Here is an 18,358-nt window from a genome sequence, read left to right as displayed (position 1 = left end):
ATAAAGTGTGGAGCTGCTGCATAGACAATGAATGGGAGCCTGATTCTGTGGTCCCACAGAATATTTGATTTCCTACTGTAGTGTTCTCAACTCTGAAACAGAAAATGTATCCATATACTAAGAATATTCCCCTGGGTGCTCTCACTGTCATAGGCCATAGGTCCTTGTAGCACAGTCTATAGGGACCTGGGTTGGGAACGGGATCAAGTCCCCCTCAAGTAGCTGGAGAGGTGTCAGCTCACCCCCTGGGCACTGCTGAGGCACCCCTGAACAAGGCATTGAACCCCCAACTGTTTGGGGCGCCTGTCCATAGGCAGCCACCCCACTCTGATATCCCTCCATTTAATGCATGAATAGGTCCTGTTTGTGCGTGTGTGTGTGTATATGACAACATAGTGATCTGTACAGTATGTTAAAGTATGTGTGTATCAGTCTGAATGTGGAGAATACATGTGTTCATTTCAGTATGTATTGCATGTTAGAGTGTTGGTGGGCACATGCTGGTATGCAGTTGTGCATATGTAATGATATTAAGTCATAACTCACTAATAATAAGGAGTAAATGATGTTCAATGTGTCTTACCTTCACTTCACATTTTTTATGGCAGGACAACCGGCACGCTGAAAGAAAAGACACAACGTTAGGTTTGTAAATTTAACAGGCAGCAGCAGACCTGGATGAAAAACAAAACAAAACATGTCACTCAGAGTAAACATCCATTTTGCGAATGAGGAGCTCAGCAAGAAAAAAACAACAGTTAGTTTTATGAAAAGAAAAACCCTTGATGTTTCTTTCTAAACAGATCAGAGAATAAATCTCAAAGCAGCAGGTGTGCTGCTCTCCAGCGTGGTAGAATTGCAGTGTTACGTTTAAAATGTCATGCATCCAACCTTTTACTGAAGAATGACTGCTGCTGAAAAGCAAACTGCAACAAGGTCGGCTCTCATCCTGACGCATGCTGTGGTGCTGCCCCCAAGTGGCAACATAAAGCAAACATCCATCCATCCATTTGTTTGGATTTGACTTTTTTAATTCAGTTGCTTGACCTTGACTTAGGACCTTTACATAGAGGTGTTCAAATGGTAAAATATTACAAAGCAGGTACAGTTAGCCAAAGTATGATTGATTGCTTCCTTAAAGAGGTTTAAATATACATTAGAAAAGTTAAATATATATGTCACCAAGAGAAACAGACAGTGAGAGTATGTCGATCTCCAGTCATGAAACTGCCATGTTTTGATGTCGGGGCAGGTATGACCCTTGACCCCGACACCTGCAGCCTCGCTGTAGGTGGTCCCCAGGTGGTGTGAGTGTTTCTGATGTGTGAGCAGAGATGACGGCAAATAAGTGCTAGGTGTTGGAATGTTCTGGGTGGTCTGTTAGAAAAACACACTTTGGTTAATTGAGGTAAACCTGTGTAATGGTGATAAATGGATTACTTGGTCAGTTTGTGTGTGGAGCGCTGATTGGTAATTAGTTGGAGATGGTAAGTGAATATTTGTCCATCCAATTAGAGAAGCAGCTGTCTACTTAAAGTATTATTTCAATGCCTGGTATTCCAGCAATAACAAGCTGCCATTTCCTGTCATGTCAGTGAAAACCCTAAACAAGATGCAAAACTGCAGCATATAAAGCTTTGTAAATGCTACAATTCTTGAAAGATAAGCAGGAAAAGAAGACAGTGTAAAGAAAGAAATAACCGATAAACATCTGAGGTGTCCAGAATTAAAGCAAACTATAAAATCCTTAAAACCTGACTTGAGCACAGTGCTATTCTTTGGTTCCTCTCTGTTTGTGCAAATAACTGCTGATGTTTCCTTATAAGTTGCCTTAAATTTTCCATGCAGGCACCAGAGGCAATTATCATCATCATCATGTGGTTTTTATACACTCCTAATGAGTGCCACTTATCCACAGGAGGTACACGTCTATGCTCACAGTGCCTCATCTCAGAGAAGAGCAAAGGAACACATGCAAAGACCAAGTAAATAAACTACAGACATGACGCGTGTGTGAATATATTTGACATGTCTGATCCCTTGAAGGTGACTGTGTATCGGAGGGAAGCAAACAAAGCTCTGAGCTAACTTTGGCAGGCTTGACTGACACTGTGACGATCAAATGAAGAAAAGGTTTAAAGGAATGGTGTCACATTTTGGGACACTTTCTGGCAGGAAATTTAGATGAGATTATTGATACCCAACCTATTGCCAGAGTAAATGGAGCCTTTGCTTTGAGGCATTTCTGCAAAGCATGGATTTTCAGTTTCAGTGGCACAATCGTTGCTGGAATATTTGTTGATAACTTGCTAAAAAGCACCAGGTTTCAGTGGCACATTTGCTGGTTGAAATGTTGCCAGTGTCTTGCAAAATATCTCCTGGTTGTGATGGCACAATCATCGCTGGAAATTCTGTCTTGGTTAAAAACAGTCAGTTTTGTTGGTCTGTAATGGTGTCCGCAGCTTGGCAGCTGTCTCACCTAAGTGTTACACTATCCATCATCCCCTTCATTTCCCCATAAATATATATACTACGTCACTTTAGAAATGTTGATATGATGCAAATGAAATGTACAAATGTTAAGTATCCATGGTTTGCAGAAACGTATTATCCCAAAATTTTCTTTGAGCAACATGCTGTGCTACCACTTTCTTATCTATTCATTAAATATACAGCCGGCAGCCAGTTAGTCTAGCTTAGCACTGATGCCTTGTTTCCACACGTATATCCGTAGATCCGTAAATATACGGATGATGCCTCTAGTGCATTTCTTTACAGATGGATAGAAACCAGATAAAAACTAACTGTAGACATGGGGGAGGCTAATTTAGTCTATTTTTCACTGTCCAGTAGTTCATAGCAAGATTACTGGGACAAAAACAGGACCTGCCAGGTACCTGGCATGTTTTGTGAAATATTTAATTAAGAAGACATATAAACAGCTGAATGGGTTAGACTGACGATCCAACTGTGTATAACGTAGAACCATATTTTATCAGAATAACATTACTCAGATTCACAGTGTGTTAAAACCACATAAACACATTCTTTTTAATCATACAAACTCACTTGACAATCAACACGGGCTACTGAATTGAAGAAATTAGCAATTTAGCAACGTGTTAGCTAAGCTAGCACACTGTCATACGGTCTCTGTAATCTACCGCAAAAGTTCAATTTTTTTCACGTACTCGAGGCAAATTCCGGACCGAAATATTATGGAGGGGAGGAGTTTCGCAGGCACATTGGATATCATGGAGATTCTCACAGGAATGAATGGATGTCTGGTTCCCTCGTCTCCGTACACATGTCAAAGTGGAAACGAGGCATGAGACTGATTAGCATCTAATATGGCTCTGTCCGAATGTAACAAAATCTGCCTACTAGCGCCAAAAAAGCTCACTGATTAACACGTTATATCTCAGTTGTTTAAACCATACAAAAACAGTAGTTTAAAAACAACTGTAATATGCTTGGCTGGGAGAAGAAAGAGTTGCCTACAGTTGCTAGTCTTTACCATAATGTTGAAATATTCCTTTAAGGTGTTAAGTGCACAAACATTAAATCACACAACACAATCTTAGCCAGTTAGAGCATGTTCATCCTGAAGAACACATGCACACATCTGGAAGAGTGCACAGCACATTGTCTTATTGTCACATCTTATGTCTCAGCCACAAACCCTTTAGCAATGTGACCTTTTTACTGGGGCACCTAACAACACATCGTACTAACTGTAAAGGGCAGGATGGATGCTCAGATTAACATGTGTCCAGGTGTTTTGCTTGTGAACATACAGCTCAGTAAGAAGCTCACATTTAATAGCACAAGAAGACAATTTTTTGCTGATTAAACCAAGTTTGTGCACATAAAGCTGCTGTTAGGCTTCAGAAGGCAGTTTGGGGCTTTTAGCTGGATGACTTTAAGCTTTACCATTTGGCAAGGAAAGCTTATTGCAGTCTACTGTATTTTAACATAGAGGATGAATGAACAAAAGAGGGATGAAAGGGAAAGTAATTCTCCTGTGCTCCCCTTTGCACTCTTTTTCCTTTGTTTTCCATGTCTATCTCCCAATCCCTCCATACCCCAATTTCTCTGTCTTTATCCTGCCTCGCTCTACCCCCCCCCCTACCCCTCACCCCACTTTCCCTTTTTTCCCTCTTATCTAGGCTAATGCAGCAACAGCAGCAGCCATGCTAATTTTAACAGCAAATCCTCAGCCAAAGCCCTATACAGGCCCGCTCTCCTACCGCCGGGCTTCTGAGTGTCAACTTGGCTTCTGCTAAAGACGCAGTGTTTGTAGTTCAAAAAAGAGAAAGGGAGAGTGAGCAAAAGTGTGTGAGAGAGATGGAGGGAGGGAGACAAGTAAGAAAGAGAAACTGTGAGGCTGCCTGGGGTCCTCTCACGATAATTTCCCCTGGACTTTTCTTGGAGTGACAATAAAACCTTTAGTTCTTCTAAAATTAGAATCGAAAACATGTGACTGGATTGTGGAGGAAGACGGGGAGGCAGGGGCTTAATGGGAGGGAGGAAGACAGGAGAGAAACCAACGCTGAAACAGCAGACACATGCCTTTATACACTCTGAGAAATAAAGAGACTAACTAGAACCAGAGAGGGTTCTACGGGTTGTTCCTCTGTGACAGTGGTTCCCAACTGGTCCAGCCATGGGGTCCAGATTTCTCCTTAGTCATTAGTTCAAGGTCAACACATTTCAAAATATTCAGCGTCGTACTTGCTTTTGGTCATGTCGTCAAGCTAGTTTGCTGTCTCTGTCAAGTAGCTGTCCATCAGTCACTCATTCTACAGCAGGAAACAGCACTTCAAAAAAAAGGTTTTTGCTGAAAATTCACTTTTATAAAGGTTCCACCTGAAACCCTTTCAGAGGGTTCTTCCTAGAAACAAACATAAAGGGTTATACCTCGAACCAACTGTGAAAGGTTACACTTAGAACCCTCAATTATCCCTTTTCCACCATCATGGAATGGGTTGCGTAGCGGTTGCAGCACCAAATTTTGAACTATTCTGAGCTTTTTCACCAAACATTATTTGGTTTGGTCCCCAGCAGGAAACAAAAAAGTCACAGATTTTTCTTGACCTTAAGTGCGAACCATGACAACGTCAATGGGCGTGTCATATTCTACTGATTGGAAAGAAAGGATGGAGTCTTGCACATAATAATCTGCAAGGTTTCCTCATTATCAATAGACAGATCCTTGATTCCAGTGGTTCCACTCAAAAATGGTGGAAACGTGGTTGAGTTCACTAGATAGCACAAAGGTTCCAAGAATCTGAACGAAACCCGCTCAAGAAACAGAGCTAATCTGGTGGAAAAGGCGGAAGTTTTACTGAGAACCCTTCCATGGTGTCATGGTTCCACCCAGAATCATCTCTGGAGGTTGTATCCACAATCCTTCCACCTTCTAGGGGTGCTTTGAAGAACCCACCCAAGGGATTCTACCAAAACCCTTTAATTTCCAAGGGTTACATCTAGAACCCACCTAGGGGGTCTCTAAAAATAGTAATTGACTACAATACCCATAGATCTCTCTCCCGAGAATCATGGTTTTAGTTGACACGTTAGCCTGGGGCCAAAGGAACCACCTACAGCAGCAAATGGTTCTGGGTGGAACCTCAGCCCTTCAGGACCCCTTATTTCTAAGAGCGTACATATACGTATATTGGATACACAGTTAAGTTCAAACAATTATATAGCCAAGCAAAACACAGGAGATGGATGCACAGCCGAGGCAGACAGAGACAAATGTGGAGAGTACAGCAATAACAGCTGCTAGACACATTTTTTAATCACTGTGAACTGAATGTCTTGGGACTTTGGGCTGTTGGTTGGACAAAACAAGCAATTTAAAGACCTCACCTTATGCTTTAAGATATGTGATGCACATTTTCTTCTCTTTTCTGACAATTTACAGAGTAGCCTATTTGAATCAGTTAATTAAACACATGGGTTTCATCAGTTTCATGAGTAGCATACATAGCATGCTTTGGTCAAGAGCCAGTCTGGGGGAGTTGCAGCAGAAAAATAAAGTCTAATTCACTTTTTTTGTCTCTTCAGTGGTTCAGAATGGCTATGATTGCTTCCCATGCTAGGATAGACCCCAGTGATCCTACACAGGATTCATGAGAACTTATTCATGAATGAATCGTCTGGTCTTAAACCACTCATTCTGATCTCCCGTCAAAGTTCCCTGACACTCACCTTTGCAGATGAGGCCCTCCTTGGTGATGGCCTGCTTGCATATATCACAGCTCTTGGCCTTCTTAAATGGCTTCAGCTTGAAGGTGTGTGTGTGGACGCCCTCCAGCTCGTCGGGCTGTGGGAAGAGGAGGAAGGAAGAGAAATCAGGAGGGAGTCAGTTGAATTGGCGCCAGCGGTTTCATAGCCAATAGAAACACATTTGGTATTCAGCAATGATATATTCGTCTATGGCGGTGTGTCAGGGGTTTGATCTCAGTCTGACCGGTTCACTTGTGTCTTTGTTAGATTGAATGATTTTCTTTTTTTCCCACATTGGCTCAGATGATTTCTTTCTTCACATGTGAGAAAACCTTCTATTACTCACAGACTACTTGAACTGGAATAAAAATAAGTTGATCCCTGAACAGATACAAGTGTCTCCTTACAATTTATCAAGTTTTTTAGAGGGCACGTACTTTCTTTAGGGTAAAATACTTAGAATTTAAGTCATTTATTTAGGAAAATGCCAAACATTCACTGGTCCTAGTTCACAAATTTAAGTTTTTGCATTTCTCTGTTTTATGTTTGTGAAGTGAATATCTTTGGTTTTGAAATTGTTGATTCAGCAAAAAAATGGCTAAAATAACCATCTCTTAACCATTTTCTGACATTTTATAGACTAAATGATGAGCTTATTGATCAAAGAAATAATTTACAGTTTCATGAATTCATAACTATTAATTGCAGCCATGCTTCAGCCCATCTAAAGCAAGTTTTTCCACCATAAAATATGTGTTTTGTTTATTTATTTTTATTTAGCCTATCAAAGACTAAGAAGATACACTTTCATAACTGACATTATTTTGTGCCACAGTGTTGCATCAACATGCACACACACTGACACAATCCGCCCACCAGCAGAGGATGTTTTCACTTTGAAGTTTTCTAATTAAATGACTAATTAATGATGAAGAGGAGAGAGGGAGAGGAAAAAAAAAGCCTCACAGCAGCCAACAACCTCAGAACTCTAGGAATGATGTACGCCTGTGTGTGTATACATTTGTGTATGTGTGTGTTCATATTCTACTGTACGCATATGTGTGTGTGTGTGTGTGTGTGTGTGTGTGTGTGTTCGGGGTGCTGGAACATTTCTCTGAGCAGCCTGAGGACACAGTAGCTCTAGAAACTGCACCAAGACCTGAGCAGAGCAGTGAGGAATAAATAGTGCACGTGATTTTTGTACCCTAAAAGCAGAGGAATACAGATGACGAAGGTGCGTTTGATGTATGCATGTCACTCATTGGCAGGATAACAACGAGGAGGAACCCCAAAGACCTTTGCAAAATGAATTCCATGACTTATCTAATTCATTCCTGACATGTAGTGACATTTCCAACACTTTCAAAGCATCGCTATATTAAAATATGATTTTCCTTCCAAGCAGCTGCACATTACTCACTGTTGATTTGATTAGTTTAACCAGGAGCATACAAAATGCAGCCACGAATACTGTAACTGGGTCACTAGAATTCCCTTTGAAGGTGCCTTAACCCTAAAGCAGCTCAACCTGACACTGAATGCTTAAGAGCGTCATCAAATTGCTAAAAAAGTCATCTTTTCAGTTATTTATGAAACAGTTTGAGGTCTGAGTGGTGAGGTACAGATTACGTGTGGTTTAATCTGGTTTTATTATATAATACAAGGCTGTCTGGGTTAGCATTTTCCCAATGGGAAGGTCAAAGTCGTCAGAAAAAGGACAAGCAGCTATTCCAAGATCTGCTCTTTTCATATGACAGTTGCTCTCCTTCCAACACCCTGCTGAATCTCCCTATACCCCTCTCCTGTGTCCTCTTTTCCCACCATCCCTCTGTCTGAACAACCCTCTTAGTGAGTCATAATGATGATGTCATTTCCTTTGTGTATTTGTGCAGCTGGGCCAGTCTGGGTTGGACTCTGCTGGACTGTAAACCTTGGCGCCCTTTATTGAAAACAGTATTTTAAAGATGCCTTGTTCCAACTATCACCTTAAAGAAGATGAATGAATGTGTCCCTTCAGAAGTAATTATCACAAATGGAACCAATCCTTTGAATCATCTGAGACGGATTCCAGTTTAACATTATCCCCAACTAAAACGGAAACAAGTCTTGTAAATGCTGCTTCGCTTCCCAAATAAAATAATCTCATTAAGATCCACTTTTACATGCTGAAGTGTGAAATAAATCAAACCCCAATGTAAACGAGCCGTTTTCTTCCAGCTGCGTCAATATTCTTGAGTGAAAGTTGGATCAACCAATCAGCTTGGCCGACATACTGGGCTGTATGATGAGATTTTGTACGCATCCAACCCAAATGCCAGAATGAATGCTGGCATTGTACATTTCTGCAAACTAAAATATTGCAAAAATATTTGTACTTTTGCATTTTGAAGTATGTTGTATGTTACTTGTTCGATGAAGCTTTATGTTTCTTTGCATTTCAACAATGTTGTGGTTATAATGTGTGTTTTTGTATAGCTACAAAATAGTGTTTCTAGTGAGACATCAACAGCCTTTCCAGCTGTGAATGTTGCACCAAAAGCATGTGCTTTTATTAACACATCTGTAGCATTTCCAACCATTACTCTACCACTAAACTGAGTGTTTTTTAATGAGACACTGGTGGCATTTCCAGTTGCGAATGTGCCATCAAAACCGTGTGTTCAGATCCTACAGACCACATTAACGATGCTATTGAGGTGTTTTGCCACTACTCGCGTTAATGGAGGACCAAATTAAGGAAGCTGCTAAACTGGATTTAACGGCGATGCAGCTGGGCGTGCACGACGACGGAGACATTTTAAACGGGCAATGCTTGCTTGTTTTCGGCACCCCAGAGGCATGGATACTAATGACGTCAGATTCTGGGTGAGTCGTTGATCTCTACTGATTAGTTAGGGAAAAATCAAATTCCCTCCCCCTTGTAAATCGCCTTCAATGGAGGCGATGTCAGACTGAAGGTTCTGGGAGCTTCAGTCTGACACTCAGGCTACCAAAACTGGGTTATTTTAGTGAGACATTGGTGGCATTTCTAGCCATGACTGTGCCACCAAAACTGGGGTTTTTTAGTGAGATGTTGGTGACATTTCTAGCCATGACTGTGCCACCAAAATTGGATGTAATGTAGTGAGACATTAGTGGAATTTCTAGCCATGACTGTGCCACCAAACTGGGTGTTTTTTAGCGAAACGTTTGTGGTATTTCTAGCCTTGACTGTGCCACCAAATCTGGGTGCTTTTAAACGAGACATTTTCAGCATTCCCAGCTGTGACTGTACCACCAAAACCATGTATTTTTAAACAAGACATTGGCGGCATTTCCAGCCGTGACTGTGCCAACTAAGTGAGTGTTTTTAGCAAGACATTGGTGGCATTTTCAACCATAACTGTTCAACCAAAACCAGACGGTCTCGACTCGGTATCATGCCATCCACCATCTCCTCTACTTCCTGATGACAAAGCCAGCTCATATACATATTATCAGAAATTCGTCACTTTAGAAACATTGATTGTGGTGAGCATGGATTCTTGGCTTTTATTTTATGAACATTTCCGGAGTCTACTTCCTATGTGGGTTGTGTGCTGCTGTGTTTACCTGTCTCCAGAGGCTTCTCCCCTCCCCCGCCCTGCACTGAGGCTGAGTGTGCACACCTGAGAGTCATCTGCAATCAACGGGCTTTAAGACTGCCACCGACTCTAGCCTCAGTGCCATAGTATTTGCGACTGCACGCAGTGGTATCTTGGCTCCTCTATTCCTCCAGTGATTTGAGTAATCTTGCAAGTTTGATTGTGTTTTTTGCTTGTCGAGTGTTTAACCCTCGTTCTCCTACCTTTTTTCCAGTGTCTCCCTCCGTGCCTCACAGCAGCCCACAGCCCAGCACTCTCACCTGGTTATCCCACTCTGCACCTGGACTCTGGATCTCCTTTGTTCTCTGCATCATTCTGGCTCAATAAAACTGTTAAACCCTTTTCCCTCGGTCTGTCTGCATTTTGGGTCCATAACCTCGCTGTCACCACAATTGATATGCTACATGTGAAACGTACAAGTATAGAACATCTGTGGTTTGCAGAAACATTGTTCTTGTGGTGACTAGGCTGGTGCATCAGCTTGTCTGTGTGCTTGCAAGACCCATAACCCTCTTCTTTTTCTTTCAGAAAAGTTCACATATATTTTCTCAGAATTACACTGCAATTACTACGACTAGTTCCTCTACTACTACAACTAATTCTGATCACTACTGCCACTATCAGAACTACTCCAACTACAAAGGACTCCAGGTGTGATGAGGCTCACAGATGAAAGCAAGGCTAAGTTGTGTAATCCTTTGCTTCATGTCTTTGAGCTCATTTCCTGCTTTCTTTCTGAAGCTCCCCGGCCTTTTTTTCCTCTCTCCCCGTGTGCCGCAGTCAATTTGGCTCAAAGCTTTTACAAAAGTGTATTTCTCAGCGTTTTCGCTCCCCTATCTCCCTAAATCTTAATGGCTTTTGTCACACTGTGACACGCTCGCTATAAGCCCCACAGAGGAATCATGGCTGACCTTGGCTGCGCAGAGGCAGACACAGCATGTTACAACAGGTAGCGTCAAATAAACAGTATGCTACACACGTGCTGCTGATAATGCCTGTAAAAAACTTAATTAACAACCAGACTGGAATCCTTCTCCTCAAAGATGCTGGCTGATATGTTGAACAGCAACTCAGGTTTAAACACAGACAGACCGCAGACGATTCTTCCTCACAGTGTTTCATTAGAGTGAAGGGATGTAATCTGAGCTGACTGATATCCATCATGATTATTGGAGGACTGCTGAGACGGACAAATTAAAAAGGACAATGCGAGACAGTGCAGAAGGAAAACAAAAAGGGGAGTATGTGAAAAATGATAGGACATATAACATATAAATATGATTTTTTACATTTTCCTATTATTGAGACTGTGAAGCCAACATATGACATATTAGCAGTTTTCCACTGACTACTGTCTTAGCCCAGCTACTACTGGCCAAACATGCCCTGACAAGACTCTTCTATGCATGTAACCTAATTTAGTATTCATGAATATTTCATTTTTTTTTTCATAAGAAAAGTAGAAACATCTGCCAGTGGAGTAAGAAATCATCATTTGTTTCCAAGGCAAATATTTTCAAAACTATTTTATTTAATCTCAAAGTATTTTTATTCCAAATATTAACTAATGTAAAGAAAAAAAACATATAAAACTATGAAAAATTGCGGGTAACTGTAAAAGAATACATACATTTTTGGGATAACTGTAATTTGGGAGACAGAATGACTGTCTAAGATGGACATCTTTTGCAGTGTGGGCCTGCCCGGGTTTATAAATAACGGTTGAAGCACCTTGGTGCCACTCTACAGCCCTGATGTTAAAGATGACCTGGCAGAAAGCCGCCGGCTAAACCAATCAGACGCAGCCAGCTGTGTCACAGGCAGGAGCCATGGTTACCTGGCTGCCACGGCAACTGGGGTCAACGTGTCCTGTCAAACAATGATGGATGAGGTGGGACTTTGAAAAAAAGGGCAGAAAAACATACAACCACAAATTTGCACATACAAATATAAGCATGAACACCCTGGCATACAGGCCCACGGTGAGTATCGCCACAACAGGAGAGCAAATGGTTCTTGGACGGCTGCCATGTAGCATCTGGGATTCAAGTTTTTTTTCAGAGAAAGAGGGAAAAGGGCCTCAGCAGCTTAAATGGAGAGCAATCAACAAAGAGAAAAACAGGGATCATACTCAGTTTGGGCTGTCCGCAGTGGAAATGACCCTCAGAGATTCATGGGCTCACACACACACTGGGTCTCACTTTTTAAAACTTCCTTTCAGGTATTTAAGATGTTAGTAAAGCTCACAATTAGGCATCTAATCAGAGAGCCAATTCACTAATGAACGCCATCAGTTTCTTAACCATCCATGACAGATTTTATTATCCGGTGCGGAGCGAGTTGCTTCCCGATGATCATATCAAGAAAAAGTTGTGCCAAGAAAATAACACTCAAGATAACGCAGTCTTTAACTTCTTCAACAGTGCTGGTAAAGTTGGCAACCAACAAACAAAACAATTTTAAGCTCAGCTCACGTCCCAGCTACATCAGCTGATCTCAGACAGCCTGATCAACTGATGGAGCGACTGATTGATGGAAGGGAGTCAGCTAATAGATCACATGATACCTTACTATGCAAACAATTGACAAATGTCATTCAGGGCGCCCTATTTAAACTGCTCTGGCCTGCCTACTGTTGGTGCTTCCTCTGCAAGCTGCTTTGCAACCTGCCTCCACCCCAGCTCCTCCTTTTCATGTTGTGTTGGACTTATCAATGTCATTTCTGTTTGTCATTGATGCTGGCTCTGTTCTGTTCTGTTCTCTCTGCCTTAGGCTTTCCATGTAAGCGCATGGGAGGGCAGGGAGGTTTGTGCCCTCTGCATCAGGCTCTCCTCGTTGGCACATGGAAGGGCAGAGAGGTGTGCTCTCTCCGCCTTAGGCTTTCCACGTAGGTGTGTGGAAGAGGATTTCTGCATAGGCCTTGAAAAGGCAGAGAGGCCCCAGAACAGAGCCATACCACCAAATATAATACTGCAAATGGAAATAAAGTTTTCTCTGACTAAAGTGGTCCTGACTGAAGAAAGAAAAAAGATGCAAGCTGTGCTGTTTTTTAAAAAATAATCAATATTGTATGGCAGAGTTGTGGACTCGAGTCACATGACTTGGACTTGAGACTGAATTTTGATTAGACTGAAATTTGATGACATTTAGACTTGACTAGACAAAATCAAGAAAGACGTGTAACTCGACTGGGACTTTTACACCAGTCACTTGTGACTTCATTTGGACTTGAACCTTTTGGCTTGAAAACACTTCAATTAATTTACATTTACATTAATTTACAGCAAATCAACACTTAATTTCCTAGATGATCCACTTTGTCAGAACCAATCTGACAGCATGCAGTCAAGTTCAGGAGAGAACCATGAAGACTTCACATTGCGTTACTGATCGCCAGTTCGAAAAAAACTAATGATAAGACAATATGCAACATGTGCAAGACATAAATTACGGACGGAGATGCAACAATTTTCAAGTGCAAACTTAAATTTTTATAATTTTTAATGTATTATTACTCTGTGCACATTATGACTTTTTTAGGACTCAAAACTTAAAGTTTAGGACTTGGGACTTGTCTGTCTTTACTTGGGACCTTACTGCAAACACTCTAGACTTACTTGTGACTTGGTCCCACCTCTGAAACATGGTCAGCCAGAGATGACACAGAGTTCAGATACCTAATAGCCATTTATCTCCAAGGGCGTCGCCAAACTCTACAAAACCAAACAACTGTCATGCTGAAACCTTCACAGACGTTCATCCAAGATATTTTTTTTTTAGATATCACCATTCCAGCTGCCAAAATCAGACGGGGTGTGGATCTGTAATGGGAGCTGTGCCAGCAGCCATCCATAAGACAAGTCAACACAGACAAATCACAAGCCCTGTCCTCTGCGTCGTGTTAAGAGGAGACTCCTGGGAGAGGCCAGGGAGAGAAAATGGAAGGAGAGTTATGCAGAGGGATAGAAAGAAAAAGAGAAAGAGACGGGAAGGGAATAGATGTAGATGGAGAGAAAAGGGGGGTAAAGGGATAGAGTAGAAGCAAAGGATGGAGGAAAAGGAGAGTAGGTGATTCTGTGAGTGTGTGTGCGTCCAGGCTTATAGACAACAGGCCCAGTAAATCAAGGCCCTGTGCTCCTCTCCCCCAGTTGCACTTAGCTAATGAAAAGCATCACTACGCTACCTCGACTGCGACCCCACTTAGAGCCACAAAGTGGGAGCAGGGGGGAGGGGGGACGACTCTCTCAAAGGCACTGCTCTTTATTTCTGCACAGGGACGACGCATGTGCACAAATTAATCCTGGCATATATAACTAATCAAAAAACATGCATGTTTTCAGTCATACATGTTCAACTAAAGACATATACATGAACTCCAGTTATTTGCTTAGACAGTATACAGTATAAACCAATAAATATGTTATCTATGAACATACTGTAGAAGACAGAAGAGATGAGGATGAACAGCATTTATGGGAAATATCACTTCTTCTGCCACGCATCATCAAAGTATCATATACCCATTTATGAGTGCTGATGACTTCAATTGCTTTATAGTTTTGTCCCCATGGTAGCCACTTTGACAAATGTTGGGAATGTCATTGACTCCCCACTTAAAGCAGCTACAAGGACTTTTTAAGTGGTTATGAAACAGTCTCAGTTCAATACTAATCAATCTATTCGACCTACATAAGAAATTGAGACGATCGGCAAGAAGATTGGCCTTATCTGTATAGTTATTCTTAAAGCCTGTACCCAGGTCAACAGCTGCTTTTTGTGCCACTATCCCTGGTGGAAAAAAAACCCCACCCACATTTTGTGGCATAAAAGCTGCCAGAAGCACAACAATAACTCAATAGAGGTCAACTGGTTTCATCGTTTGTAAGTTTGAAGATGGCGGGATGTCTTGCCATCTACCATCCTCTCCTCCTCCACATGACAAAGTGATGTAATATACTATGTCACTTTTAGGGCTGTCAAAAAAACCTGTTAATTTTGATTAATTAATCACAGAAAAAATAACAAGTTAAAAAAAATAATGCTGATTAATTGCCTTCTGTGGTGCCCTTTCACCCGATGCGTAACTGAAGACCAGAGTTTGTTTTGGTCACATAATGGAGGCAGACAATGCTGCTTGACCCCGTGAATGGAACATTTACATTTAAAAAACGTGCAGATGAAACTGCTGATAGGAGCACTGTTCTCTGCAATTTATGCAGAAAGGAATTTTTGTACCATTAAAGTATTGCAAGCCTGAAATATCACCTCAACAAACCCAGAGGTCCGAGCAAGCATGGCCTCTGATGCTAGTGCTAGCAGTCACACTCAACCAGGCCTTCAGACAAAAAATGAGTCTACCTAACTCCCTTGCAAAATGGATTGCAATGGACTGCAGTCCAGTTTTGGTGGTAGAAGACAAGGGGGACAATTTTGTCCAAATTCCAGCAGCTTTACAGTGATACATCTGACAAAATTCATTTGAATTAAAATGTTCTAAATACTTTCACTGTGGAAATTGATTTATGGGATTAATTTAGATTAATTATTCATAGAGCATGTAATTAATTAGATTTTTTTTTTTAAATCACTTGACAGTCACTTTATAAACATTGGTATGATACACATGAAACTTACAGATGTAAAATAATTGTGGTTTCCTGAAACATACAATGTCAGCATTTTCTTCTGGGGCCTGGGCAGTATATTTTTTGGGTATGGCTGAGATGGCAAAAAGAAAAAAAAAAAAGAACTGACTGAAGAAAAAAGAAAAGCTAAAAGAAACTATACTATAAAGCAAATGCACATGCAAGCTTGCTCAAGATCTTTACAACACAAGACAGTGGTGCTCATGGAAACACTTCTGCTTTTGTCCAAAGGGGCTGCTAAATCAACATAAAATGCAAAGTTCAATGTGGTTCCTTTAAAAACCATATGAGAGACTAGATTGGTGATACCATTTTTAGATTATATCTTTTTAGCTAACTGTCATCTAAAAACTGCTCAATTTGAATTACTTCAAGAGGCTATAATAAATATTTTAATATTAGCAGTGACTCATGTGACAGGAGTCGGTCGCTTTGATGAGGCACCAAATGACAAAGACAAAGTTAGCAACTAGCTGGTGAACATGGTGGAGCATTTCACTTATATTTCCCTGACAAATTGGAGGAGACCAAAACTAGAGATAAAAGTAGTGTGAAGTTGTAACAAAAATGACTCAAAATGAATGCTAACATTGCTCCATGACTTATCTTCAGGGTGGGAAGGGCAACTGTTTGCTAACAAGTTTGTTGCGTCAGGCGATGATATGGCACTGTTGTGTTAACTTAGCTTGATAGTGCTGCTGCCATGTGGCCAAAAAATCTGTCAAATGTAGTTTTATAAAATTAGGTTTGGGAACAAAGACCTCGAATACATCCCATTTCCGCCCAAAAGTATTTAAGCACACCTTATCCATTCCTCTCTCTTTGACCAACACATCTGTCATCACACTCGCCCGTGACCCAGAGACTCAGCCTTCATCCCTTTATCCCTCAACCCTCAATCTTTCATCCCTTCATCCCTCCATCCCTCAACCCTCATCTCTCCATTCCTCACTTGTCATCCCTCAACTCTCATCCTTTCATTCTTATGTATCAGACCCATAAAGCCACATATTCATGCGCACTCTGTTAAGACAGGAGAGTCTCAGTATACTGGTAAATGTTTGCTGTTTGGACTTCCTGTATGTGCCAGGTGCATTTTGAGCTGCTGCATCTGCAACTAAGGCTCAGACACTCACACTCTCTTACACACATCAACACAAACTTCCCCACGTCCAGCTTCATTCCCACATGTATGGCCAACATGTGTCCTCTAACGTGGAACTAGACATGTGGTTCTATTTATAGTTCAGTAAGAGGAAAGTTTTTCTGGTTTAAACACACAAAGAAGGGCATGTTGGAATAAAGATGTACGGTATCATTTTGCATAATGATGTAATTTGACACAAACCCTGTAGTACAATAATCACTCAGTCAGAGTGTCCCCCAATGTGCAATAACCATCTACAAGGAATAACAGTGAAATAAATACAGCCCTTTGGAGACTAAAACCAGAAGTTGAAGGCATTTTTGACTTTCATTTTGCTGTTTTTATGTATATCTAGCAGAAAGATTAGAACACGTTTTTCTCTGGGGCACAAAAACATGTGGCTCTCTTTTCGAAAAACCCATCCTGATAATCAAGTTAGGATCGGAGCTCTGTACATCCTCCTTAAAAGACTATTTGGGGGTGAAACTGACAGCATAGGAGACCCAGAGGCTGCAGTAAATAAGTCCTCTTTCCTCTGAAGGCTGTCCACTGAAAGATATATATGATGTGAGAAAGAAAGTGAGTGAGCGAGGGGAATTGTTTTCTAAATGAGTGACTACCTGGTTGATGGACGAGGTGAACAGAGGGAGCGAATGAGTCACCCAGACAAAAAAAAAATGAAAAGACAAAGAGCGCCAAAACCAGCCAAAATGTCAGACGACATGACTCAATGAAGTCAAGCATGAGGAACAGGCCCCACAGAAACCAACAGGCCAAGGGGGGAGGAGAAGTCCTGCACCCCCCTGAGATGAAAAAGCAGAGCCACACCTGCTTTCAATTTCCACCAAATTGAAATTCTGTCAGGAACAATGGGCACCTTTGTGAGGCAGAGAGTGAGCGCAAATGAGAATGAGAAACACAACAAGAAGGAAAATGAGAACCAGGATGATATTTGTCATATCTGTATGTATGAGTGTGTCAGCGTTTACATGTTTCCTATTATAGAAAGCAGGTTTCATAAACACATGAAAACTATGGTGGACTTCCAACTGCTTTTAAGGTGAAGAAACTTAGATGGTATGATATATGATCAGAAAACTGAGGGATGTCACACTTCATGTCATTTTATTCATGCATTCACAAAAAAGGAAGAGACAAGCAGCTGGACACTGAAACATAGGAGAGTACAGGCCTCATAATGTTTCAGTTTATTTGAAAATGTGTGTCTGAGCACTCACACAGCAATTGTATTGCATTTCCACAAAGTTGGGCGACTCTCAAGAGGCAGATTTTAAAGTGTCATCAAAATCAAAGCAAGAGGACTGAGGCATCCTGAATCTTAGCTTGTATTATGTGTAAACTGGATCCTACGCTTCCCATAATGCAACTCAGCATCTTTTCATTCCTCAAAATATCCTACAGCACAATCATGCAAAAGAAAAAGAAAAAATCTTCAGTTTACTGCATTGCATACCAACCGTATCTGGTGGGAACCAGCTAGAAGCGCCACTCATTAAAAATAGTGCCCACCCTTTAGCACCCCCCCAGGCTGCATCATTTAGCATTATTAACTATGTTAGCACTGTTAGCAGTGTCAGCACAGCCAGTGGTGCTATCGTAGTTAATGCATAAGGCCCAGATCACACAGAAAGCAGCTGGAGGTGCCTTATTGTAATGTTTTTAATGAGAATGAAGAAGCTTTTTGC

The 18,358-nt window shown here is 41.3% G+C and overlaps 1 protein-coding gene across 20 annotated transcripts in view; it reads right to left on the bottom strand.

The window, feature by feature from the left end:
• The window catches only part of tns1a (tensin 1a), a 114,705-nt gene that overhangs the window by 77,016 nt on the left and 19,331 nt on the right, over positions 1 to 18,358 (bottom strand). For all 20 annotated transcript variants that reach the window (XM_078165668.1, XM_033616165.2, XM_033616161.2 and 17 more), the window contains exons 2-3: positions 6,220 to 6,334; positions 584 to 621 (exon numbers count right to left, since the gene is read on the bottom strand). In XM_078165668.1, the coding sequence (XP_078021794.1) occupies positions 584 to 621; positions 6,220 to 6,334 (153 nt within the window). The remainder of the gene's footprint in view (positions 1 to 583; positions 622 to 6,219; positions 6,335 to 18,358) is intronic.

This window comes from Epinephelus lanceolatus, chromosome 24 (assembly GCF_041903045.1).
Source record: "Epinephelus lanceolatus isolate andai-2023 chromosome 24, ASM4190304v1, whole genome shotgun sequence".
Lineage (NCBI taxonomy): Eukaryota > Metazoa > Chordata > Actinopteri > Perciformes > Serranidae > Epinephelus > Epinephelus lanceolatus.
Note: the sequence above shows the minus strand (reverse complement) of the source record. Positions and strands in the feature narration are given on the sequence as shown.